Source organism: Tamandua tetradactyla, chromosome 9 (assembly GCF_023851605.1).
Source record: "Tamandua tetradactyla isolate mTamTet1 chromosome 9, mTamTet1.pri, whole genome shotgun sequence".
In the NCBI taxonomy this organism is placed as follows: Eukaryota; Metazoa; Chordata; class Mammalia; order Pilosa; family Myrmecophagidae; genus Tamandua; species Tamandua tetradactyla.
The window spans coordinates 19909144-19934718 of record NC_135335.1 but is presented as its reverse complement, the minus strand read 5'-3'; the positions used below and the strand labels follow the sequence as shown (position 1 = coordinate 19934718).

General features: G+C 49.5%; 2 protein-coding genes across 3 annotated transcripts; one reads left to right on the top strand and one right to left on the bottom strand.

Annotated features, from left to right (window-relative positions):
* Positions 1-9292: 9292 nt before the first annotated feature.
* Positions 9293-14781, bottom strand: YPEL4 (yippee like 4). Its single transcript, XM_077116217.1, has 5 exons — positions 14519-14781; positions 11736-12060; positions 11530-11573; positions 11067-11175; positions 9293-10869 (listed from the first exon to the last, which is right to left on the bottom strand). The coding sequence occupies exons 2-5, from the start codon at positions 11874-11876 to the stop codon at positions 10780-10782; spliced, it is 384 nt and encodes a 127-aa protein (XP_076972332.1). The 5' UTR covers positions 11877-12060; positions 14519-14781; the 3' UTR covers positions 9293-10779.
* A 3721-nt stretch (positions 14782-18502) lies between these two features.
* CLP1 (cleavage factor polyribonucleotide kinase subunit 1) lies at positions 18503-22944 on the top strand. Of its 2 annotated transcripts, none has more exons than XM_077116216.1 (3): positions 18503-18734; positions 20206-20833; positions 21249-22944. In XM_077116216.1, exons 2-3 carry the CDS (start codon positions 20228-20230, stop codon positions 21918-21920), a joined length of 1278 nt encoding a protein of 425 aa, XP_076972331.1. In that variant the 5' UTR covers positions 18503-18734; positions 20206-20227; the 3' UTR covers positions 21921-22944. The 2 variants fall into 2 exon arrangements, with proteins under 2 accessions (XP_076972331.1, XP_076972330.1); XM_077116215.1 differs by having other exon boundaries at positions 18503-18912.
* The last annotated feature ends 2631 nt before the right edge of the window (positions 22945-25575 follow it).

Here is a 25575-nt window from a genome sequence, read left to right as displayed (position 1 = left end):
AAAAGTTTGGGTTATGCCATAGTTCAGGGCCCATGCCGCAGTGTGCACAGGATCTGGGGGAGAATATTTGCCCTGAAAGAAGAAAGAGAAATACACATACAGCGTTTGGGAAAACCTGGGTGGGAGGGTGGTATCTGCTGGTGCTTTGAAGAGGGTCCATAGATATTATTGGTGGAAGGGGCAATTATTGGCATGATTCATTGGGTCTTAATTAGATAACCTAATTCTTTCCAAGATACATTTATATAATTAGGGAAATCAATCAAGCTACAAAAACTTTTCTAGTTTAATTTAAAATTTTAGGGATGGTGTTTTGCAGTACAGATTATTTTACAGTTTTTTTTTTTACTAAAAATGCAAACTGTTTATATTAAAAATGTCTTAATTACTTGGTCTTAGATGGAAATCCCTTTATGAAGTAATACTACCTAAATATTTCCGAAATTTACCCTATTTGTTAGTTTTGTATTATTATCTTTAAAATACTATTAGATTCTCACTTTTTTTCTTGTCGTTGTATCCTTCTTCAGGGAGTTTTCATCAATATTCCCAATTGCTTTTGTTTATTTTTAATTAAAATTAAAATTAATTTTTAATAAAAAATAATAAAATAAATCTGCAGACCTGCAGTTCTGAAGTTGTATAGTGAGAAGTCACAGCATAGAAGTGACTGTTGAAGTCACACGGGTGGAAGATATTGTGCAAGGACAGAGTATGGATGGACGAGGCGGCCGCGGGCAAACCTTGGTAGAATGTGATTATTTAGGCAAAAAAGGGGAAGAAGAAAACACATGAGAAAGGAGCTGAGAAGGAATAGCTGGACAGGTAAGAGGCAATCCAAGCGAGACCAGTCTCCCAGAAGCCACAGGCATTTCAGGACTGATATTGTTATAGAGGCTGGGTATGATGAAAACTGAGAAAAGAATGGTGGAAGGAGGTGGAAGGTGGTCTTAGCAGGAATCATTTCAGCAGATAATAGAGCAGAAGCCAGGCTACACGTTCTTGCATCTGTTAGGGAATCCGTTACAGTCTGTCTGCTCCTTGCTGTGGCTGTCTTATACTCCCCAAATGTGAGCTCCTCAGAGCCAGGAATGTTTCCTGGCAATGATTCCAGAGCCGTCTATACAGGAAAGGGCACTGACTCGGACACATAAGTGGTTGAGAGAAGCAGGATGGCAAAAGATGCATAGTCCCTATATTGCAGGAGTAGTAGAAACTGAAGGTACGTACATCATTTCAGTGAGTTAAAACTACTTTATTAGCAACCAAATCATTTCCACTGATGTTTAAGCAGAGAAATAACTCTTTTTCCAGCATTTCAGATTCAGTTCTTCTAAGGGGCAAAGGATTGAGAGGATGGTCTCCCTGCCTCACAATTCCAGAATGTAGGGGTATACCGAAACATGGATGGAGGGACTCGTATCTGGGCAGGGCAAAAAGGCACCTCTGGAATGGTCTGGGACTTGCTGTGGGGATGGTGGGAAAGGGAGGCGACTGCAAAACCCAGGCACATTCTGGAACTCCCAATGGAGATGGGGAGGATGTAGAGGTGGGGTGGGATGGCTAGGAGCCAAGTAGCTCTTGGGTGCATTTTTTTTTTTTTTTTTTCATTTCTGTAACAAGTTGGGCCATGTCTGGCTGTTCCTGACCTTCCACATTTATCTCTTTCCCAAGAAGGGATGGGGCCAAGCAGGGGTTTGAAAGCTGGAGAGTGAAAAGGGAAGCCTTCACCATGCAGTTCACACCTGGGCATTGGGAATCCAGAGACTGAGCTGAGAAGAACCAGGGTACAGGTTCTTCTGATGGGGAACTGGGGTCCACTCTACCCTGGAAAAGATGTTTGTTGGACACAGATGGTGGTGCTGCAGATTAAAGCAGAAGCAGCAGTGAGCTGAGGGGGCGGGCACTGGGGTAGTCGGATGAATAGGTGGGAGGTATCTCTTGGTAGGGAAGAGGGGAAGAGTATCTTCAAAGAAAATGAGGTCTTTGGAACCGAGCAGAGGATAGTGGGCAGAATTCAAGACCTCCATAATTGGTCCCAGCCTGCCTTTCCATCCTTACACTCCCCCTTCCTAGGTTCCCACTGAACTTCCAACCACTCCTGAACACACCCCACCATTTCCCCACCTCTCAGCCTTTGTGTTGTTCCCTCTGCTTGGTATGTCCTTGTCCTCTTTCCTCCCATCTTTTTGTGTCTGAATTCTTTCCATTCTTCAGGTCTCAGATGCTACTTCCTCCAAGGAGCCTTCTTGGATTTCATTCCCCATTGGGCGCAATCTTTCCCTTGTCTGAACTCCTTAGTTATTGTCTCACCAGTGAAGACATTTAGCACTTTTCACCTCGTAGTAAAGAAGTACTGAGGACTGAAGCCATTTCCCAGGCAGGTCTGCGTCTCCCACCTCACCATTAGCATGTTATACCTGGACAGAGGCCCCTAGAAATAGGCATTGGACAAACACCCTATAAGCTCAGGCTGGCACAGCTGCCCTCTTTACCAGCTCCCTGCTGTGGGTTCCCTCTCTGCTAGACTAGAGCCTTGTATGCACTGGTTCTAGCTTGTAGCTACCAAAATCCTTGCGCCTCAGAGGCTACAGCCTCTTGCTAATTCTGTTTTAATATCAGCCCACAGGATGAGCCCAAAGTCACTATTCTCTTGCCACACAGCTTCTTCTCATGATGGGGGATGCCATGAGGGTGCATCTTGGCCACATTTCTTCAGGATACAGGCTCTGGGCAGCCTGTGTACTTGCAACATTGACATACCTGAGAGTTCTGGGGCTTCATGTGCTGGACAGAGAACCTGCCTGGCCACCCGTGAAGCTGGTCACCCCTTGCTATCAGCCACACTGAGACTGGGCCAGTGAGTTCATTTACTGAATGGACTTAATGAAGTAAGTGTGATGTGTAAGAACCCCCAAGTTTATGGATCTATATTAACATGGGAACAAACATATTAACCTGTGTGCCCTTAACAAGTGAACCTCCCCCCCCCCCCCCCAAAAAAATCTTGGTTTCCATTCTCAGGAAAACGAGAAGGTTGAACAAACCTATAAATTCCCTTTCAACCCTACTCTTCTGTTAGGCCACGGCTGTGTATATCTCAGCTCCCTTGTCAGAGCAGTGATTGTGGGTCATAAGGAAAGAATTCCTGACAGAGGTGGAAGGGAACCTAAAACCTCATTTTCTTGGCATTGATGCCCCTGTGATTTGGACCTGGAGGACTTTGCACCTGAGGATGAAGAGAAAGGATTTTTTTCTCCCAACAGGAATCACAGACTGTTAATATTCACCAGCAGGATCCCAAAAATTCTAGACCTGCAGTGTCCAAGATGGCAGCTCTCATGTGGCTACTGAAAATCAATTAAAATTAAATAAAGTTTAAGAGCCAGTCTCTTGGTTGCTTTAACCAAATTCCAAGTGCTCATTAAACACGTGGCTAAGGGCTACTGTATCCGAAAGCACAGACATAGAAAAATGTCCATTTGCCCAGAAACTTCTATCTGGACAGGACTGTTCTAGATCAATGTTTTTGCACATGAGGAACCAGAGGCCCAGGAATGTTACTGGGCACACCTGGGCCTAGAACCCTACCTACTGCCCGGGCGGACTCATCACCTTACCCCCTGCTGCCTCCTTCCTGCAAAGCCCCTCTGGGCTCTCCCAATTCCGAGCCCCTTTTGGGCTCAGCACGTGGTCCCGGCCGCGGGAGCAAGGCAGAGCAAGGCCGGTGGAGGGGATGCCTGTGACAGAGCTCCAGATGCTTCACATTCCTGGTCGGGTCAGAGCTGCCCTGGGGCAGTCAGGGAACCAGCTCCTCTCAACAGCGCCAGATCTTCCTTCCGGAGCTGCCCTCTTCCTGCCCAGCCCCGGGGGCGCGGAGGTTCTCCTGGGGAGCTCTGCACCGCCCGGGGTGGGGCTAACAGGCTGCGTGGATTACCCCCGTCCGAGGACTCCTGGTCGAGAAGGGGTTGCAGACCGGCAGGAAATTGCACCCCTCGTATCTTTCGGGGTCTCCGAGTCCAGTACGAGGGGGCGTCTGGGAACAGGGCTTCTGCCAGGCCGACCTTGGGGCCGCATTTGGCGGGAACTGGATCTGCCTTTCACCTGCAGCTCCGCCGGGGAGAGCGGAGGGCCCGAGCGCGGGGAGAGGGGCGCGCTGGGGTGGGGGGCAGGGGGATGAGAGGCCAGGGGAGGGGGCGCCCGGGAGCGCCCTGACCTCGCGGGCTGCAGGGAGGCGGAGGGGATGGGGGTTGGGGGAGAAGAGGGGAGCCTGGCAGCCAATGGGAGGGAGGATCTCGTTTCAAAAGGGTTAACCCACAGCCAATGGGAGCCTGGGGGAGCGGATCCTGCTCACTCCATTCAAGAATCCCAAGTATTCAAGATGGACGGCAGGGAGTGTGGAAGGAGAAAAGGGGCGAAGGAGGGAAGAGCGAGCTGGACGCAGGAGCGGGGCGCAGCGGCCGGCCGGCCCCGGAGCCTCCGGCCCGGTCGGCGGGTGGAGGGGCGGCCGCCGGGGATCCGCGCCCCGGCCGGGGAGAGGGGCTGGCGGGGGGCGAGAGGGCGTGAGAGAGGGGGAGCGGGGCCAGAGAGGGAAGCCAAGAGGGAGGGAAGGGCAGAGAAAGAGCCCGGGAAGAAGGAGGTGGCAGGCAAAGGAACGTAACGAAGAGCAATGTGTAGGTATCGGGGGCTCCCAGAAGGGTAACGGCGCCGATTTTCGGTTTTATTCTCTCTTGGTGAACGGGTGGGGTGGGGGGGGGGGTGTGGGTCTGGCCTCTCGGTCTCCTTTTTTTTTCCTCCCCTCTTCTCTTTTCTCCTCCACTCGTGGGTGTCCCTTCTATTTTTTTCCTTTCGAAACAACTGTAACTGGGGAGCATCGGGGAGGCCTTGCCAGGACACGGCTTCACTGTCATTTTCCGGCGGGGGATGCGGTGGGGAAAGGGATGGGGGTCTCTGGGGCAGCTCGGACCCTGGGTGGTTTGGGCTGGGCGTGTGTGAGGGTGTGGGGGACAGGGGACTTGGCTGGATATACAGAGGGGGGCCCAGTGGCTGAGGGCTGGAGGAGTAGGCTGCATCTTGAGGAGTTGTGGGGTGTTCCAAGCGGGCTGTGGGGGGGGGGGGGAGCTTGCACCTGAGCTAAGAATTTTAGGATGTTAAGGGGGTGCAGATATGTGGGGGGGGGCATGCACTCAACACTAGCTGTTGCTGTTTTGGGTAAGTGTGTGGTGAAGGCTGAGTTGTGCACCAAAGTATGGCTGAGTGTGTGTGTGTGTGTGTGTGTGTGTGTGGTCCAGCCTTGAGGTGTGTGTGCTGGGGGGGAGGGCAGCACAGTTGGGTGTTGAGGGGGATCGCCCCACCCCCACTCCCCAGCTGCCCCTCTCATCCCATTCACAGAACGTGGCTTTTCAGGACCCTCCAGGTTTCCTCTTCTAGTCTCCATGGCTGCAGGGGAGGGGGTGGGAGGAGACAGTAGGGCCAGCCCCCTGCCCCTGCTGCTGCAGCTAACCCTCCACCTGCCCTTTCTCTCCCTTCCACAGGCTGGGCCCCATCCCCTGCTGCTCTGGGGGGCAGGGGCCGGAAGATGGTGGCCAATGAGGAGGGGGAGTGGAGAGAACTTGAGCCGGGGCCTCCCCTCCCCCATTTCCTCCTCTGTCTCTACACCAGCTTCTGGAAGGAGCTGGGGGATGGCTCCTGGGCCTGAGGTGGGGGAGGGGACCCGCTGGCTGGTGAATCGCAGGGACCGCTCTTCAGGAATGAGTTTGGGTATAGGAGAGTTAAGTGGAGAGCTGAGAGACTCTTGGTTCCATCCCCTTGTCCCTTGTCTCCCTAAGGAGAGATCTGGGAACTCCTTGGCGAAGAGTCTCTTCCCCTAGACTCCCTTGAGCTTGCTGGGGCGCCCTGGCTCTCCCCCTCTGCCCCCTGTTGGCATGGTCCATTTCCCAGCTGGGACTGGTTTGGCCAACCCCGGGAGCAGAGGCCTGGCGACCAACCCTAGCTGGGCCTTCCTTTTCCACCCATAAAAATTGTGCAAGCTGTGGAACAGGGCCCTATACTTGCAGATTACAGGAACAAGCTCTGCCTGGGAAGGCGGGAAAGAACCTCTTTAGCTTCCTGACGGGATGGGAGGAGGCTAGCGGGGGAAGCCCAGAGGAAGAGCTTCCGACTGGAATTCTGTCCTCAGAGCCTCCCGCTGACTACAGTAGGGAGGGCTTCTCCCAGAGGCCACTCCATCGCTTGGAGGCCCTTGTTGGTCACTGCACTGAGCAATCACCCCCCCAGCCTCTTCCTCTCTAGGCTAGCTCTTAAAAGTGACCTGAACAATAGTTCACCAGGTCAGGGCTGAAGCTGGGACTCCCGGGGCCACAGCCCCAGCCTGGAATGTGTCAGGCTAGTGCCCTGGCTCAGAAACGACATCCAGGTGTTCCTCCAGGGCAGTGTTACGGCTTTGGATTTCGATCAGTCTGGGGGGTGATTGATTGTAAGCTCCTTAGGCTAGGAAAGGCAAGGGAAGAACTGGGTGAGGTTAAAGGCTCCCTGACCAGAGCCCATGGAGGAAACTAGAAATAACTAGGCTCTGGTTCCACCACCAGTGCAAACCTATCCCTAATCCAATACAAGAGAGGGAATCGCCCTCACTATTTTAATGCCAAATCTATCAAGTACTTGGACGATCCTCCTAAAGGAAACCCAGGGGTGGGCCTCCAGCAGCAGCTTACATCTCTGCAACTGAAGCCTCTTTGCTGCCTGGGGAGCTGTTGGGTATACTCCACTGCCTGATCCTGGAGTTTCAACCGAGATTGTGCCTTTGAGTTCCAGAATTCCCCTTTAAACCAAAAGGAGAGAACTTGAGAGGAGGGAAGAGTAGCGGGTTCTCTTGTCCTGGTGGGCAAGCTCCTCCTCTCCAGCAGGGAAGCTGGCAGAGATACAAATGCAGATAAAGGCAGCTTCACGAGCATGTTCCCCAAATTGCTGGCCTTTCTAGAAGTCACTTCCATGGGAATCCGAGGATCGAGGGCCAAGCTCAAGGGATCCCTTCGGCTACCTCCTGGTTCCCTATCCCCTCCACCTCCAAACCTCAAACAGCAAGGTGGTCTTCTCTGTGAGGGGGCGGGGATGTGGAAGAAGGCAAAAGGAGGAATGGAGAGAATTAATGAGAGGAACAGAAGGGAGGAGGGCTGAAGGAAAGGTGAGAGGGGGCAGAGGGAGGCTGAGAGTTGAGAGGGCCAGGACTGGGCAGAGGGGTGAGGAGGCAGGGCCAGCACGCCTCTGCTGCTGGCCAGAGCTCTTTTTACATTGTGCTACTGTCTGCACCTATTACTAGCAGTGCAATGTTAAAAGGGCATTGGCCGTGTAGTGCTACCCAGCGCTGGCTGCCTCCTCGGCATTATAGCTTCCTCTCCCATCTGGGCACCAGTCAGCTGCTCTGATGGGAATTTGGGAAGCCTGGCTATATTAAGAGTGCACATTTAGGACCCACTAATGGGTCCCTAAATTGGAGGACTGTGCAGTGCCTGTGCTAGGCGCTGCATGTACTGTTCTGAGCCCTAATAACTTCTTCACAAGTGTTAAACACATTTTACAGATGGGAAAAACCTGAGGTCCAGGGATGTACGGCCAAGTATGGCCAAGGTTATACAGATTTTAGGTTACAGTGCCTAGATAGAACCTTGCCCTACACCTGACAGCTCACCCATCTTTTTGTAGATCCAGCTGGAGAGGTTTGAGTAAGTTTTCTCATCTGGAAGATTTCCTGATCTGAGGGTTGGAAGGTTTTGATGCCATCTTCTGGTTGTGGTTGTACAAGAGTATCTTTCAAAGTCTCAAGCCTTCAAAGCCATAGTGGCATCCTATTGGCTAAGGTGGAAATGGGTTCCCAGACTCAGTCTGGGATGGAGGGTGGGAATTACTGTTAGGTCCAGAGTGAAGCTCCCTGAGGAAGGAAAAGGCTAACCTGAAAGGGCTGCTCCCCAGGGGAAGGATGTTTGTTCTTGGCATCCCACATCTGCAGCTCCTTTCCTGGCTCTCAGGACCTGGAAATGAGACTTCATCACTCCCGTGCCTCCACCTGTAACTCTCAGCATGACCTCTCTTGGTCACAGGGTATTTGATAATGGTGCTTCTTGAGGGCGCACTTGTCTGGGTAACTAGAATTTGGACGAGGCAGCCCATGGCCTGATCTCAGCCTTAAAGAGTAAACAGGACCCCTTGAGCCAAGCCTGCAAGATGATCCCTCCAAGAGAGATTACAAGGAACGTGAGAGTAACAACTGCCATTTCTGTCTACCACAGTGCCTAGATGGCTGAATAACTTGTTTAAATGAATATAGAGAGAGGCATGTTCAAGGACCTTTAAGAAGAAGATAGCTTATGCCCAGTTTTCAAGGCCAGAGCTTGGGGCTTGAGAAGACATCCCAAACTGGTGCAAGAGGTGACACCAAGAGATTCAGGGTTTCTGGGTCCCCTGCTGGAACCCAAGAGAAAAATCTGCATGATTAGGCATGCAGAAACTGAAAGATGAGACCGAACCCTCAGAGGCAATTTAGGTGGGTGCTGAACATCATTCCTTCCTGACCTGAATTTGCATCCTTTGCTTAACCTCTCCACTCTGTGTCTTCCTCTCTCTTGGTATACAGCTTTTTGTCCCTTACCTTCAGCCTATGAAAACTTCCATTTGAGTCTTTTCTCTGGGCACAAATAGCCATTTGATGATGCCATTTCCCAACTTAAAAAAAAACAAAAAAACAAAAATTGCTTTCCCAATACCTTTGGGATGAAGTCTAGAATCCTTAAGTGGTTTATGGCCCCTACCTTTCTCTCCTTTATTTATCTTTCCTGTATCATCTCTCCTTGCACACTTGTATTCTCCAGCCATAAGAAACTTATCTCCTCCTCAGATGAACTAAGCTTGAGCCATCTGGCATGTACCGTTCCCTCTGCTTGAAATCGCCCCCCTCCCATCCCCTTTGCCTACACAGCTTCTCATCCTTTAGGTACTGTCATAGACATCACTTCTCTGAAGTCTCCCTTGACTCTCCAGGCTATGTACCTCTTCTTTGATCTCCCAGAGCTTACTCGGAGACGACACTGCCCACTGGAACTGCCTGCCTACTTGTTTGTCTCTCCCACTAGCCCATAAGCTCCATGAAGTCTGGCCATGACTGCCCTGTACTCCACTGAGTCCCCAGTGCTTCATTCAATGCCTGGCAAGCTGGTTTCTCTGTAAATATTTGTCATGTCAATGAATGAACATGGAAATAACAATATAGCTTATAAAACATTTGTATGCCTCGTTTGTTCTGCAACATCCCCCTCCTCGCCACTGCCCCCCGCCCCGTAGGTGTAGGAAACCCAGCACAGTAAGAATCTTGCATCACTGCCAAAACGAGCCCTTTTCACCCTCGATTACATCGATGCTGCAATTGTGAGCTGCTCTGTTCCACTTCCTATCAGCTACCAGGACAGCACCTTGGCAGTTCTATCTTCCTTTTAGCCTTGAGTGTGTCCACGAGCTGACTAACAATACAGAACCAAGCTGAAAAGCAATGGGCAGCGCGACCCAAGGAAACCGTATTTCTGAGGTCATCCCTCTCCACCTGCCCATTGGTGGATCCAAGCACAAGTGGATTCACTGCCAAGGGTTCCAGAAAACACGAGCTGTTTCTAGATGCTCCAGCTGGAGTACATGCAACTCAAAACCCATCCCGTTGGCTAAGCAAGACCTCATCAGGATACCTAACCCCTGTTTTTTTTTTTAAAAAAAAGCTCTCCGTAGGGCCTTACCACAAACAGTAATTCTGCTGCCCCCTAGTGGCCTGAAAGGACATGCCCCCTGAGTGGGGGTGTGTACACAAGGAAGAAATGTCAGAGGACAGAGTTCCTCACAGTTGCTTTTCCCCTTTTTATTAAAAATAGACCCAAACACTTTATGTATCATACAAAAGTTTCGTTCGCTGGTGGCAGCCACGGGAAAGACCGGCCCCGTAGCACTGATTTCCCACCTCCCCTCCAGGGGACTGGGTCCCAGGGAGCAGCAGCTGGGCTTTGGGGTACACCCTAAAGACTGCTCGCTTAGGGCACAGCCAACTGGGGGTGGGGGGGCGGGGGCTGTTCCAGGGGCGGCTTTCCCCACCCCACCCAATGGCAAAGGTTCGATACTCCAAAGTGCCTCCTTAGTGCCAAGATAAACTTAACAAGTGGAGTGAAATGGAAACCTCCGTCATCTTTTTATTGTTTCCCATGATAAATATGGGATTTGGGTTTTTCCTTCCACCCCTGAGTCTTTTCTCCTATGCTTTGGGGGTGGGAAACTGTTCCCCCTCGGAGACTGGTCTCTCCCGGCGTCTGAGGCCAACGCTTCACTTCCCATCTGTTATTCCGTGGCCTAGAATCTACCAGCCCCGTGACCAGGCACTTCTCTGTGTGATCAAAATGAGGTGGGGCAAAAAAACGGATGCCTCCCCTAGCCCTCTCTGCCTGGGTCTACGCCCTTCCAGGGGCTTTTCAGGACCTCGGGAACAGAAGGACCCACGACCGTCCTTCCCCAGTTCTGTCTCCCCTTGACTTTTGCTGCCCACTCCTGAGCCCTGAACACCCCTGGGGTACCCCAAACCCCTGTTCTGCAAGGGGTCTGGTAGTGACGAGGTGGGGTACGGGGAGGGGTTCATTGGATTGGGTCTCCCCCAGGGGTGGGGCAGTACTCATGCTGGTGTGGACTGCTTGGCAGGGCCAGGGGGCGGGTGGTGGGGAGGCTGGGGCATGCGGAGGGAGAGCCTGCCTGAGCCCTTCAATCCCAGCCGTTGTCTTTCACCATGTGTGACATTTCAATGATGTACTTCCCTTCCTTGTACTTCTGGCTTGTCTCAAAAGCTTGTTCCTGGTGGAGGGGGGAGGCAGTGAATGTGGGACAAAGCAGCACCCCCCTTGGGTCCCTACTAATACCTGTTTTGCCACGGGTGCCCCCACCCAATCCCCCCAATCTAACCCAGCTACTAGTATCCTCTTAGGATCATGCAGAGACCTGACTGGTGCCCACTGGGGCTTGGAGGGGAGGCCTATTCCCCAGATACTTACATATTTCCAACCCAGTGTGGTTTTGCAGCTCTCGCAGAAAATGTCAGCTACCGAGTGGAGTCCCGTGAGCAGGAGGCGCTGTTCGGCTGGCCCACAACCCACGTTGACCCTGTCTCAGGAAACAGGAAGGACCCAGCACCCAGTGGGGTGGCTCTGTTAGTTCAGCACCTAACCAGCCCAGAGGAACTTTTCTTGGCCCCTCCAACTGGAAGCACGTGCCTTGGGCAAGCCACCCCTTGAGGCCTAGTGCCTGAACCTTCTTCCTCCAACACTACTGATTTCAGTTCTGCCCAGAACTCCCCAAAAGACAATGGCAGCTGATTTTCGGAACCTCTTTGCAAAAGAGGAGGCAAAAGCAGAAGGTGCCAGATCCCTTCTGATGGCGCACCCCCGTTTTCCCAGAGGAGAAAAAAAACTTCACGCACTCACGCGCACACACGCACAAGGAAAGAGGTAGACTCACACGGAGTTAAACAGGTAGGCCCGGCCATGGCTCCCTTGGAAGGACTGTGGAGACATAGGACAGACAGTGACCACCGGACGCCCTTGGCCCCACTGCCTGAATCCCCACAGGCTGGAGGAGAGAAGAAGGGGCTTCCTCGGTTGGCTCAGTCCTAGGTGGTGTGAGATACAGGAAGAGGAGTGATGGGACCCCCCCGCTTAGCATACCTTGGAAATAAGCTCATCATGCTTGGCCAGGTGCGCGCGGCAGTGGACGCAGCTGTAAGTGCGGTGGCAGCGGGGCAGGTAGCTGCGGAACGTCTTGGTGGGCAGGCAGGCAGGGCCTGGGCCAGGGTCACAGCTGGGCATGACAGGCTGGAGGACGATGCCCTGGCGGGCGGGAGGGGCTGGCGCCGTGCAGCCCCCGCACAGACGGTCGCAGGTGAAGCAGCGGAGCAGGTTGGCTAGAGCCGTGTTTCAGGGCAGGAGAAATGTGGGGGGGCTGCCCGGCCAGGGCCCCCCCAGACGAGAACCAGATGGAAATGGAAGTCACCTGGGAAGAGGGGAGGGGGTGTCAGGAGAGCCGTGACCTCCTGAGAAGCCCCTCTTGAAGGAGTAGAGGAGATGGGGACACAGCTCACCTCCGTCCCTGCTTCCCCCATCACTTGTCAACCCTCCCAGCGTCCGGGGGACACTGCGTCTCCCTGTCCCCCGGACTCGTGTTCTGCTCTGGCAAGCCTGGCAGCGGTTCTAGGGTTCTGGTTCCATAACCAGGGAGTTGGTGCCTCTCCCTCCTGGGGCGGTAGCAGCCTCCACCATTTCCCATTGAGAGCAGCCCGCTGGTAGCTGGTACAAATGCTGCCACGGGAGCAACGTGATCTGCCAGTGCCCTCTCCTTGGTTTTCAGTTCTTTCGCGAGCATCTGCGGTACACAAGCATTGGTATGCGCTGTGTCTCTGGGGCTCGAGGCCTTCGGAAAGTTGGGGAAGCCTGGTGGTTTTTTCTTTCATGGCCTCCATGCATTTTGGGGGGGAGGGGGGAGGGGCATGATAAGAGAGAGAGGGAGGGAGGACGCACAGGCAGGTACATACCCTGCTTCGGGGGACTCTTCACTAGAACTTTATGGATGTCTCCTTTCAATACTGAGGACCTCGAACGTGGGTGTTCCCCAATCCTGTGCCATGGTCTACTCATTCCAAACCGGCCGAAGTGCCTGGATGCCTTCATGGCCTCTGGGCCCCTGGGTCTCTCCACCCAGCTCTCTGCTAACCGTTGCCTTAACCCCACTGTCAAGGACTTAGGCACCCAGCCATAGGAGAGAAAATATCTTTGCTTCAGACAAATCCGACAGCCGGAATTGATGAGAAATGGGTAACCCATGGGGGAAGAAAGAACTCCTGGGCTGAGCAGGGCTGCGTGGTGTAGTGTGAGAGCAAAGCCCACTATCAGCAAAGGAGGGAAGGGGGCTCTTGTTTTTAAAAGCTGCGCTTCGGGGCACAAGGCAGAGACTGTTTCTTTCCACCTTCTCCCCCGGGGCAGGGACAAACAGCTGTGACCCTGTCGGGTGACTAAGAGGATATACATTTCTGGGTTCTGATTAGGACTCTTGAAGAAGATGCTGGGATCTGCCCATACTTCAGCCCCAAGGTGGCAGAGGGAGCTGGAGGCAGAGGATAAGAAGGGAGGTGTTCTCCGTTGGGGCAGATAAGCAGACCTGGGTCCTGCAGCCTTCTTGCCCGTTGTGGGTGGTTAACCGGAGCCTGGTCCGAAGATGCTGGCTAGGTGCTCCAGCAACACCAGACCAGGAAACCCAGAAGGGGTAGGGAGCTCCGATCAGCCAGGGCAGGCAGGCTGTCTCCTCCTGTCCTCTGCGGAGGCTACGAGCCCCCATCTGTTCCACTCTGTCCTGGGGCCTCCAGGCAGTCTCTCCACCCAAGTGCCTTTCAGAGACCATCCTCAGTGTTAAGTCCTCTCCCCCCTGGCCTGGGCTGAGTTCAGGGTGACATTGGGCAACTGGCCACAGGAAAGGTCCCTCCTGGCCAGCAGACCCGATGCTCCGTTCAGCCACCATTTTACAGGTCTGCCTTCAAGTTTGCCTGCGAGTTCCCCTCGGACCCGCGCCACCTTGCAACACCTTCCAGGGGGCCGGGAGGGCGGTGGGGGGTGGGGGTGGGCTCAGGTCCCTACTCTTGGCTCCTTTCCCGGACTCCTTCCCGCCTCCCTCCCTCTCCCCTCCGCTCCCCCCGTGAAGCCCAGGAGAGGCTGCCCAGAAGGCCACAGAGTCACAGGCGGAGGATTAGGGGCCATTTCTTCGCCCCTCTCGGATCACCCGGAGAAGCAAGTTGGGCAAAAAGGTTGGCGATGAAAACAAACAGAAAACAAAGGCGAGCTGAGGGCTGGGGAGAGGATGCTCGTCCTGCTGGGAGAGGGGATGGGACGGTGGGGGAGAGGCGGCGGGGAGGGGAGAGGGGCGCGCAGCCACCAGCGCTGACAGCGGAGGCGCCGAGGCGGAGGCTCGAGGAACCAGGTGCGAATCCGGAGCGTCTCCGAAGGGGGGGGGGGGGGCAGAGGGAGCGAGAGAGGGAGGGAGGGGACACCTGCTCACAGTGGATTTTCTCATCTGCTCGGAGGCTTCAGCGCCCCCCTGGGCTCGCATTCTTGGTATGGTATGGTCCAAATAATTAGCAGCGCAGCCAGCTCGCAGGGCGGGCTTTGGGGGTCTGCACCAGCAGCAAAACAATAAACAGTGATGTCTGATGCCGCAGCCAAAGTTGCCGGGAAATAAGTGCGGGAGCCGTCAGAGCTTGGAGAGGGATGGAGGAGCCGAGAGAGAGAGAGAGCGAGAGAGCGAGAGAGAGAGAGAGGAGAGGAGGCAGCAAGGAGGGGGAAGGGAGAACAAAGGGTGGATGAATAATGCTTTTGCAAAGGGGGAAAAAAGCAACACGCAGCAGGAGGAGGAAATTTGCAAAGGAGGGGAAAAAAATTCAGGTGGAGAAGGGCTGCCCCCTCACCTTGAGGTCTGCTCCAGAGATCTCCGTCTATCTCTCTCTCTCCCTCTTAATCTCTCTGCTCACTCTTCTCTCTTCGCTTTCCGCTCCTTCAATTGGGAAGGGGATGGGGGCGGGGGAGGGTAGTCAGGGGCTCAAGGCTGGGGCTGCAAAGCTGACCAGCTGCTGGGGGCCAGAGGTTGTCTCGCGTTCTGTGCCTCGTCTGTGGGTGAATGTGGCTGTGTGTTGTGGAACTGCATCATAACACTGTGAGTCATCCATCCCCCCCCACCCCCCCTCACCTCCCACGTCAGAGCGGGGCTGGGAGACACAGGAGGAGAGGAGGGAGGAAGGGAGGGGGCAGGCGTGGAGGTAGGGACTGGGGGAGTGACGCAGGGGGTGTGGGAGCAGAGGGACAGGGGGACAAGAGGAGAGGTAGGTTGCAGAGGATGAAGGCAGTTTGGTGGAGATAGAAAGAGCCCGGGGGAAGGACGGGGCTGGGCAAGGATGGAGTAAGGGTGTCAGGGGTGAAGAAAGGTGGTGGCAAGGCGAGGGCAAGAGATGGATGCAGAGTCAGGTGCACACACATTCAAGCTGACACATCTTCCCATTTCAGCTCGGACGCTTGCCCTGACGCAAGGAAAAGAAGGACGTACAAATTGTCATGGATGCAAACTGTGTCCCCAAGCTTGTACCAGGCACTTCCAAGCCTCGAATCCTCAGTTTAACACCCATGAGGGAGTCACAGACCAAATGTGACATCTCACATGCAGAAATCTCTTATCAACTAACACCAAATTACTCGTGCTTCAAGAACAGAGATACACACATTACATAAGGTTCTCTATTGGGCTGTAAACTTTGAGAGGCAGGTCCTCTGGGAAACTCATCTCTGCACCCCAGGACTGCAGTGCCTAATGCAGAACCTTGCATAGAGAAGATGCTTAAAAAAAAAAAAGTAGTTAGGCTGCATCTTCAGACCTAGACCAAATGTCTGATTTCGGTTTCAAAGATACCTGAGTTAGAATCCTAGCTCTGCCAATTATTCACCCAGGACTCACTAGGCAAGTTACTGATCCTCTTTGTGCCTCAGTTTTCCTCTTCTGCTAAATGAAGCTAATATTTATCTCAGGAAGATGTGAGGTAAAGTGAAGTTACATGCAAATGCCTAAAAAGTGCATGTCATGTGATAGGCATTCAGTAAACAGTGGTTATTATTTCAGAACAGTATTCTCAACTTACTGCTCCTAAACCCAGAGAGGATTTACTATTAGATTCCAATCTCAAAAGACATATGCCACATTTGCATCTTACAAAGCAGCTACCTCTTGCTGCTATCTTTCTATCAGTTTCCAGTTAAATTTCATTTGACTCATAGTATTTCTTATGGAGAGCAGTCCTGGGCATGTCACCGAAATATGTGTATTTCCAAGGAAAACCCCCTGATTTCTAACAGATGCTAGCATTCAGATAATGAAGAGTGATGATAGCGACTTATAGAAAGGAGCTCTTGTGGGTGGTTTGTTTTTCTTCTCATATGTAAAGAGGGAGGGACTGGGAATGTGGGCAATGTCAGGCATTGCTAGTTAGTTATGAAAAAAAGGAATTCTGAATACTTAATCAGTGTCTGTGGTTTAAGGTAAATGCTGAAAACCCAACGTGGAGACCTTAAGAGATGGTACTGAAGGTTTGTTTTTGAGAGGGAGAGCTGGGTAAAGAGAGAAGTGTTCTTGTCTGGGCAGCAGATGAGAAACGAAACGTAAGTGGAGGAGGAATTTGAGGAGCCATTGTTGAGAACAATAGGAAGTGGGAAAAGGAAAGCAAGTAGCTGTTAGGGCACACATCGAAAGTTTGGAAGCAAAAAGGATACCAATGAATTTAAAGCAGTCAGGGAAGAAAATAATCCAGGATTTAGCTGGAGAGGAGAATGAGAAGGACGTATGAGGATGGTATAATTTGGGTGTAGGGTGAAGATGGCAGGGATATTTGGTGAAAGACTAAAAGTGAGAAAAGGGAATATTCACAAGCACAGATGCTTCAAAGGTTGTGCCCACTCTTCTGTGTTTAAGAAGCGAAACGGAGCAGTTTAAAAGGCGTGTGTGTTGTGTGTGTGTGTGTGTGTGATTCCTTCTCCCCCCAAATTTCTTACTGAGATGGCTATATGTTACTCAGATAAAGACTTCAGATAAATGGGATAAATTGCTTCAAGCAAAGGGAGCGTGTGGAGGCAAAGATACGTATCTGGAAGATATACTGCATGAAAATGGGACAGAATGGGCCCACATGGGGGAAATTTTGCAAATGGAAGCTCTGAACTGACTTTTTGAAGAACAGGGAAAGATCAGGGGGGTAGCTAATAGTTAATTGGAGAACGAATGCATGCATGGTGAATGAATGAAATAATTAAAGCAAACCATCAAAGAAAACAGTGAGGGTGAGAAGCCAGGAAGGCACTCCTTGGAAAGTGAATGACTGCTAAGGTAGCAGCCAGCAGGCAAAAGACAAATCAGGAAATCTTCCTGTGTGTCCTCAGTTGGGATTAACCACATGAACTGGACTAAAAGTATTCATCTGTAAAGTAGAGCAACTACAATACCTACCTAATGTGATTCTTGGGAAGATTAAATGAATTTACATCTGTAAAACCCATAGACCAGTACCTGACACCTACACTATATAAGTACTTGCTACTATTATAACTGGACTCAGACTCCAAAACCCTGGGTTTGAGCCCTAGCTTTGGTACTTACTGTGAAGGTTTGGGCCAGTTCCTTCATCTATCTTAATCTTTCCCCCCACCTGAAATTGGAGATGATAAAGCTAACATCAGATGCTTTCTATGTGACAAGGAATTGTGCTTATTGCTTTACATGCATCATCTCATTCAACCTTCAAGACAACTTGAGGTCAGTTTGTTATTATCCTTGTTTGACAGATAAGGGACTAAGCCTGTGATTTTTCCAAAATCATACATGGAGCAAGTGGTATAGTGAAGAATACAAGATTCCAAACCCCAAACTGCTGAGAAGAGGATGACAGACGGAGGAGAAACCTGTTGGCTGTGGGGTCAATGATTGACCTTCCAGGCTTTAGGGAAGAAAATCGCCGGAGAAAGGTAGCTGGTAATGACTAACTTGTAAGGGAACTGGAAGAAATCTCTTGGATTTTTGGGGGGGTGGGGGTGGGGGAGGGGTTGTCCTAATGAACATCTAAAAAAATGTATTTTTTAAGAGCTGTTGTAGGTTTACAGAAAAATCATGCAGAAAATACAAGGTTCCCATGTATCTTCCCTCCACTGTTTTCCCTATTAACATGTCGCATTAGTGTAAGTACATTAGTTTCAGTCGATGAACTGCTGTTCTATTAACTGAAGTCCATAGTTGACACTCAGGATCACTCTTTTGAGTTGCACAGCTCTAGGCTGTTTTTTCTAAAAATGTTGTGGTAACATATATACAAAACCTTTCCCATTTTAACCACTTTCAAGTACACAATTCAGTGGTGGTGGTTACATTTGTAATGTTGTGTTATCATGAATATCATCCATTAACAAAACTTTGTTTTTTTTTTTTCAGTCCAGACACTATGTACCAAGTGAACATTAATTCCCCCCCCCCCTTTGCTTTTATTTAAAAATATTTCTTGGACGCCCTCTCTGTGCCAAACACTGCCAGGTAAGGGATGACAGGTAAACCCTGCCTACGGCAGGCTGCATTCCCTGTTTCCTCGTGCCCAGATGGGCTTCTGCTAAGCTCCCCACCCTTGGTCTGGGCAAGAGGGCCACCGTGGGAGCTAATCAATGGATCCCCTTCCTGGGCTGCAGGGGAGCCGGAATCCAATCGCGAAAGCCCGCAACTGCCGACAGTGGCGACCGCGTGCCCCAGGCCTCGTCCCCGCCCCCGCGTGGGGGGCGTAACCGCCCCGCCCTCGCCCCCCCACCCCAGCTCCCGCTCGGCGAACAATGACGGCCGTCGCCCCGCCCACCTTGGCGGCGCGATCAAAACAATCGGCGAGCTCCAACTCCCAGAAGGCCTAGCGGTTGCGCGCTCCCGACCCCTCGCCGCTCGGCCAGCCCGACTTCAAATCCCGAAGGACATCGCGCGATTGCGTTTCCTGCCACTGCGCAAGTGCGGAACCGCGTTCGTTTCCGGCGTGGGTCGGCGCTAGCTAGTCCAGGTGAAGCCTGAGTCTTTCCTACGAGGGCTTCTTCGTTTACCAGGTTGGGGTCGAGGCTGCGCAGGTGAGATGATAAGCTCGGAAAGGCAACCGTCGCCTCCCTGGAGGCTGGGACAAATGCTGCACCTGGAGCTGCGTGCGTTCCAGGATCGGAGATAAGTTTCCTCGGAGTTTTGTCGTTTGTGAAATGCTTTTTTCCTCCTCCAAGTCCCTGTCAATACTCTAGACAACGTTGTGAGGAAGTAAGTGCCTCCAGTATTCAGCTGACTGTAAATTGTAGAGCGGCTAAGTGATTTGTTCAAACACACTCTACTAGTAACAGAGCCGGGCTTTCGGTTGTTTTCCAAGTCCAAACCCGGTGCTCTCTGCTTTGCATTGAATTGCAGATAGTTTTTGTCGTTAAGGAGGGTGAGGGGGTGGGTATCCAGTGGCCTCCTCTTATTAAATCTATAGTATCCCAATAGAAGGATGAAGGTGATGTAATCAAGTATTCTGCCAATCTGTATTTGTAGTTTTCCTCTTATATGTGCGTCATTTATTCATTCCATGTGTTTACTGACGTACCTATAGTTTGGGCAGCAAGCAGAAATATCCGACTCTTATATTCTAGTGTGGTAGTGGGGAGACAGCAGGAAGCATATATAGTGAGAGAAAGAGTGATGATAGGAGCTGTGGAGAATAAAAAAAGGCCAGATACCCCTCTTTCCAGCCAACACAACACAACACAACAAGCAAATTCACCACCCTCCCCCTGTCTACGTGGGACATGACTCCTAGGGGTGTGGACCTTCCTGGCAACGTGGGACAGAAATCCTAGAATGAGCTGAGACTCAGCATCAAGGGATTGAGAAAATCTTCTCTACCAAAAGGGGGAAGAGTGAAATGAGACAAAATAAAGTGTCAGTGTCTGAGAGATTCCAAACAGAGTGGAGAGGTTATCCTGGAGGTTACTCTTACAGATTAAGTAGATATCACCTTGTTAGTCAAGATGTAGTGAAGAGACTGGAGGGAACTGCCTGAAAATGTAGAGCTGTGTTCCAGTAGCCATATTTCTTGAGGATGATTGAATAATGATATAGCTTTCACAGTGTGACTGTGTGATTGTGAAAACCTTGTGTCTCATGCTCCTTTTATCTATCTTATCAACAGACAAGTAAAACATATGAAATAAAAATGAATAATAGGGGGAACAAATGTTAAAATAAATTTAGATTGAAATGCTAGTGATCAATGAAAGGGAGAAGTAAGGGTATTGTATGTACAATTTTTTTTCTGTTCTCTTTTTATTTCTTTTTCTGAATGTTCCAAGAAATGATCATGATGATGAATATGCAACTATGTGATGATATTGTGAATTACAGATTATATATGTAGAATGGAATGATCAAAAGTTAAGAATGTTTGCGTTTCTGTTTTTGGTATTTTAAAATAATAATAATAATAAAAAAAGGGCAGATAAGAGGAAATATCTATTTAGAGGATTTTCTACGGGGGCCAGACTTATGTTTAGATCCGATATTTAATTTGTGTTCCAGGCACAGCACCTACAAAGTAAAGATGGGAGAGGAGGCCAATGATGACAAGAAGCCAACGACTAAATTTGAACTAGAGCGAGAAACAGAACTTCGCTTTGAGGTGGAGGCTTCTCAGTCAGTTCAGTTGGAGTTGCTGGCTGGCATGGCAGAAATCTTTGGCACAGAACTGACCCGGAACAAGAAGTTCACGTTTGATGCCGGCGCTAAGGTGGCTGTTTTCACTTGGCATGGCTGTTCTCTGCAGCTGAGTGGCCGCACTGAAGTAGCTTATGTCTCCAAGGACACCCCTATGCTGCTTTACCTCAACACTCATACAGCCTTGGAGCAGATGAGGAGGCAGGCAGAGAAGGAAGAAGAACGAGGCCCTCGGGTGATGGTGGTAGGACCCACTGATGTGGGCAAGTCTACAGTGTGCCGCTTACTGCTCAACTACGCAGTACGTTTGGGTCGCCGACCCACTTACGTGGAGCTGGATGTGGGCCAGGGCTCTGTGTCCATCCCTGGTACTATGGGGGCCCTTTACATTGAGCGGCCAGCAGATGTTGAAGAGGGTTTCTCTATCCAGGCCCCTCTGGTCTATCATTTTGGCTCCACCACTCCTGGCACCAACATCAAGCTTTATAATAAGGTGAGAGCCAGAGCCATGGTGGGCAGGAGGGATTGATTGCTATCCGGGTAGGAAGCTGTGGGGAAGTGTGTCCGCTGGTTAAAACTTCTGCAGCCATGTCTTTGCTCCCGCTCAGCTGGTAATACAGCTACATGATTTCAGAAAAGGCAGTTGCAAACAGGTCAACCTCAGATTAAGTATTTCTGCAGATTTATTAAAAATTGATTGCATTATTTCCACTTAGGACATAAGACAGGAGGTAGAAGCAGCAACGTAAAATATACATTAAATTCGTAATATGTGGGCAAATCCACAACCATATGAAAAATGTCGTTTTTCTTGTATCCAATACTACTTATCCTAAAGGGGGACAGAATAGTTATGGGTGTGTCTTTTTTTTTCCCTCCCTTTCTCAGCTTGATCTTTTCTTCTGCAGATTACATCTCGTCTAGCAGATGTGTTCAACCAAAGGTGTGAAGTGAACCGAAGGGCCTCCGTGAGTGGCTGTGTCATTAATACCTGTGGCTGGGTCAAGGGCTCTGGCTACCAGGCCCTGGTCCATGCAGCCTCAGCTTTTGAAGTGGACGTGGTTGTGGTTCTGGATCAAGAACGGTTGTACAATGAACTGAAACGAGACCTGCCTCACTTTGTACGCACCGTGCTGCTCCCTAAATCGGGGGGTGTGGTTGAGCGTTCCAAGGACTTCCGGCGGGAGTGTAGGGATGAGCGTATCCGTGAGTATTTCTATGGATTTCGAGGCTGTTTTTACCCCCATGCCTTCAATGTCAAGTTTTCAGATGTGAAAATTTACAAAGTTGGGGCACCCACCATCCCAGACTCCTGTTTGCCTCTGGGCATGTCTCAGGAAGACAATCAGCTCAAACTGGTACCTGTCACCCCTGGCCGAGACATGGTGCACCACCTTCTGAGCGTGAGCACTGCTGAGGGCACAGAGGAGAACCTTTCTGAGACAAGTGTGGCCGGCTTCATCGTGGTGACAAGTGTGGACCTGGAGCATCAGGTGTTTACTGTCCTCTCTCCAGCCCCGCGCCCACTGCCTAAGAACTTCCTTCTTATCATGGATATCCGATTCATGGACCTTAAGTAGAGATCAGCCAGAAACCTTGCTACCTGAGGCATAGAGAGATTCTGGCCTTTGTCAAAGGCAGATAGGCTGAGGTATGAGAATCTGGTGAGGCCTGGCTGAACAGTAAAGAGTAAAGGGTGAATGAGTAGAAAGCAAACATTCTATCTTAAACAGGGGTTATTAACTTGTCTTCTAACTTTGAAACAAAAGGAAAACCATGAGAATATACTTGGTTTTTTGGGTCACCTAAGATGCCATTTGGAATTCTCTGAGACCCTGGAGAATCCATTTCTTTCACTGTGGTATTATGTGGACTGATTTTTAGGGGTTTTTTTTGTTTTAATCCCTATTTTATATTCCGTATACAGTACTTGCTATATCATTTATCCAGGATGAAAGTGAATTAGAGGGACTCCTTCCAGTAAAGTTCAAACTTGAAAAAAACTTATTTAATAAATATTTTTGCTGTATCACAGAAGTTGGTATAATTTTATTTTTTCCTAAGTACTGTAGTAACATTACTGAAATGATTTATTGTTAAACACTTAGAGGATGGGAAAGCCAGGGTCCACCTATTGTGAACCAAGCAGGTGAGTTTTATGATTCATCTTTTGCATTTAGGTAGAGTAAATAGATGCTAAATGAATACTGAGTTTACTGTGGGGAAATTAATGAATCTGGTGATAAACTCTGGAGATAAGAGTTCAGATCTAATCATCTTCCAGAGATGGCAGATTTTCTTTGAGCTGCAGCTATCTTGTCCCTACTGTCTGTTTGACTGGAACGTGAACTCTCAGGTGGTAAGAAGCTGGAGTAGCCCATTCTCTCATATCTTGCAAGAGATTGTTTGGTGTTGCTAGTTTGGATTATTTAATAAGTATCTGATGCCATTCATACATCCATTCATTCTTTGAACAAACATTAATTTAGCTTCCACTGTATTTCCCAGGAACCATTTTATATGGAGAACAAGATACCCAGAGTTCTTTTGGAGCTTATATTATAGAATAAACAAATTAAAAAAAAAGGAAAAGAGGGTGGTGTGATGGTGGGTCAGTGGCAGAATTCTCGCCTGCCATGCCAGAAACCCGGGTTCTATTCCTGGCGCCTGCCCATGTAAAAAAAAAAAAAAAAAAAGGAAAAGAAGTAGACAGCGACTTTAAAACTTGGATAATATGGGAGAAATGAGAGAGAGAAGGCTACTTTAGATTAGGTGTAAGGCCTCTCTGAGCACACATTCCATTCTAAGATGTGAATGCCTGTGTGAAGTTTGGGGTAAAACCTTTCCAACCTTCCCTTCCTCCTCACTGGAGGAAGAGTACAGCACCCTAAGAAAGGACCAAGGTTCGTTGTGAAGAAAGGAAAAGCCAGTGTGATTATGAAGCGTAATGAATCCAGGGGAGAGCGCTACAAAATAAAGCTAAAGATGTGCAGTAAAGACCAGATAATATAGGACTTTTGATAATCAGGGTGAAGAGTTTGGATTTTACTCTAAGTGGGAAACCATGGGGGAGGAATGGTTACGCAGAGGAATGATACGATCTAATTTACATTCTGAAAAGAACACTGCTGCTTGAAGAGTGATTACAGAGCTGAGAGTAGAAGCAACTATACAAATTAGACTTTTGTGGTAGTTTCAATGTGAGAAATGAGGGGGGTGGGGAAATCAGGCCTGCAGAGGTAGTGTTGATGAGTAGATTGCTTTGGGTTATTTTGAAGGTAAAATCGATAGGACTTGCTGGTGAGGGAAAGGATCATTCTGGAGGGTTAGGGAAAGTCCAGGCTCTAAGGCTCATGGAAACCATTGACCTATGGAGGGCATTTAAATAAGTGATATTTAATGAGGTTACTTAGGGAATGTGCAAATGGAAAAGAGAAGGGGGCAGAGGGGAGAATTCCAGGGCATTTCAAACTTAAGTAGTCGATTTATAGTTGTAGGAGCTAGCAAAGAGACTTGACCATGGATTTGGAAGAATGGATGGTAGTATTGACCTTGAAAAGTATAGTCTTAAAATGGTGAGGATAAAAGCCCTATAGATTGAAGAGCTAACCTAAACTGAGAAAGCAGGGATAACTACAGACAACTCTAAAGAAGCTTTGCTTAGAAAGGGGGTGAAGGGGTAGTAGCTCCGGGGGCTGTAGGGTCAAGGGAGGCCTTTTTTTTTTTTTTTTTTTTAATAAACAGGATGATACCTATCAACAGGCATTGGAGAAAGAAAGATTAATGATGGGTATGTGTGCATTCCTAACATTTCTCTTTTTTCTGTATTTCAGTTTTTCAAATAAAATGTCAAAGAATAAATTAGGAAGAAAATGCAAGATTTAAGATTTGTAGACAAGAAGGAACGGAGTCCAGAGCACAAGGGGAGAAAGAACAGGAGTGAAGGCAGCAGGATTTAAACAGGTCATTGGTGGTTTGGGTGCTGAAAAGAGAAGGGTATTTCTCTCTTATCTTGAACCCATGGTGGCATTTTATTCTTGTCTGCCTGTTTTTTTACCAGCAAATTGAATTAACAATGGTCCTTGGTTTGCCATTCTGCTGGTTTGAATTTGTGGACCCCAGAAAAGCCATATCCTTTAATCCTCATTCAGTATTGCTGTGTGAAAGTTTTAAAATTATCCATGGAGATGCAACCCACCCAATTGTGGGTGGAAACTTTTGATTAGATGATTTCCATGGAGGTGTGTCTCTCCCCATGCAAGGTGGGGTTGCTTACTGGAGCCCCTTAAGAGGGAACCATTTTGGAAAGGGCTACAGAGCACGTGCAGCCAGAGACCTTTGGAGATGAAGAAGAAGAAAACGCCCTTGGGGGAGCTTGATGAGACAAGAAGCCAGGAAAGAAAGCTAGCAGACACCGCCATGTTCGCAATGTGCTTTTCCAGTTGAGAGAGAAATCCTGAACATTGTTGGCCTTCTTGAACGAAGGTATCTTTCCCTGGATGCCTTAGAGTGGGCATTTCTGTAGACTTGCTTTAGTTGGGACATTTTCACAGCCTTAGAACTGTGGACAACTTAAATTCCCCCTTTTAGAAGCCATTCTGTTTCTGCTGTATTACATTTCGGCAGCTAGCAAACTATAACAGCCATCTATAGGCATGAGAAAATGCACATGAAGAGGATTTGAGAAAGTGTAGACAAAGCTACACTAAGGTAATATTTGATGCTCCTAGTAAGGTAATTTATTTGAAGCTTTTGGTGGACTGGTTATCTCATTGTCTGAGCTTAGGTTTTTCTGTGGAATGTTTTTCAGAAGTGGCTGGCAGAGTAAACCTTATCTTCTGTTAAACATCCTTTTCAAGAAATAGCTTACAATCCTTAGGAATAATAGACACCTGGTGAAAACTGGACAAGGCAAACTTTGAATGGGGGTTTATGTCATTGTTACTGCACATCTAGTAGTGTCCTTAGGGAGTTCTTCAGAATGTGGTTGGATGGTGGAAGGTAGAATATCCCCCCTTATTTAGCACTATATATTCAGAGTCTTAGTTGAAAGTAGGAAAATAAAGATGCCTAATCCGTAAGACTGCAGAAATGAAGAAGCCTTGACATCCAAGAAAAATACACCACAGAAAAATGAAATCTGGCTTCATCCTAAGGAGATAGTAGCAAGATTTGCTGGCAGAGAATCCTGTATAAATAACAATGGAAATCCTATTTCTTCAGTACCTTAAATGT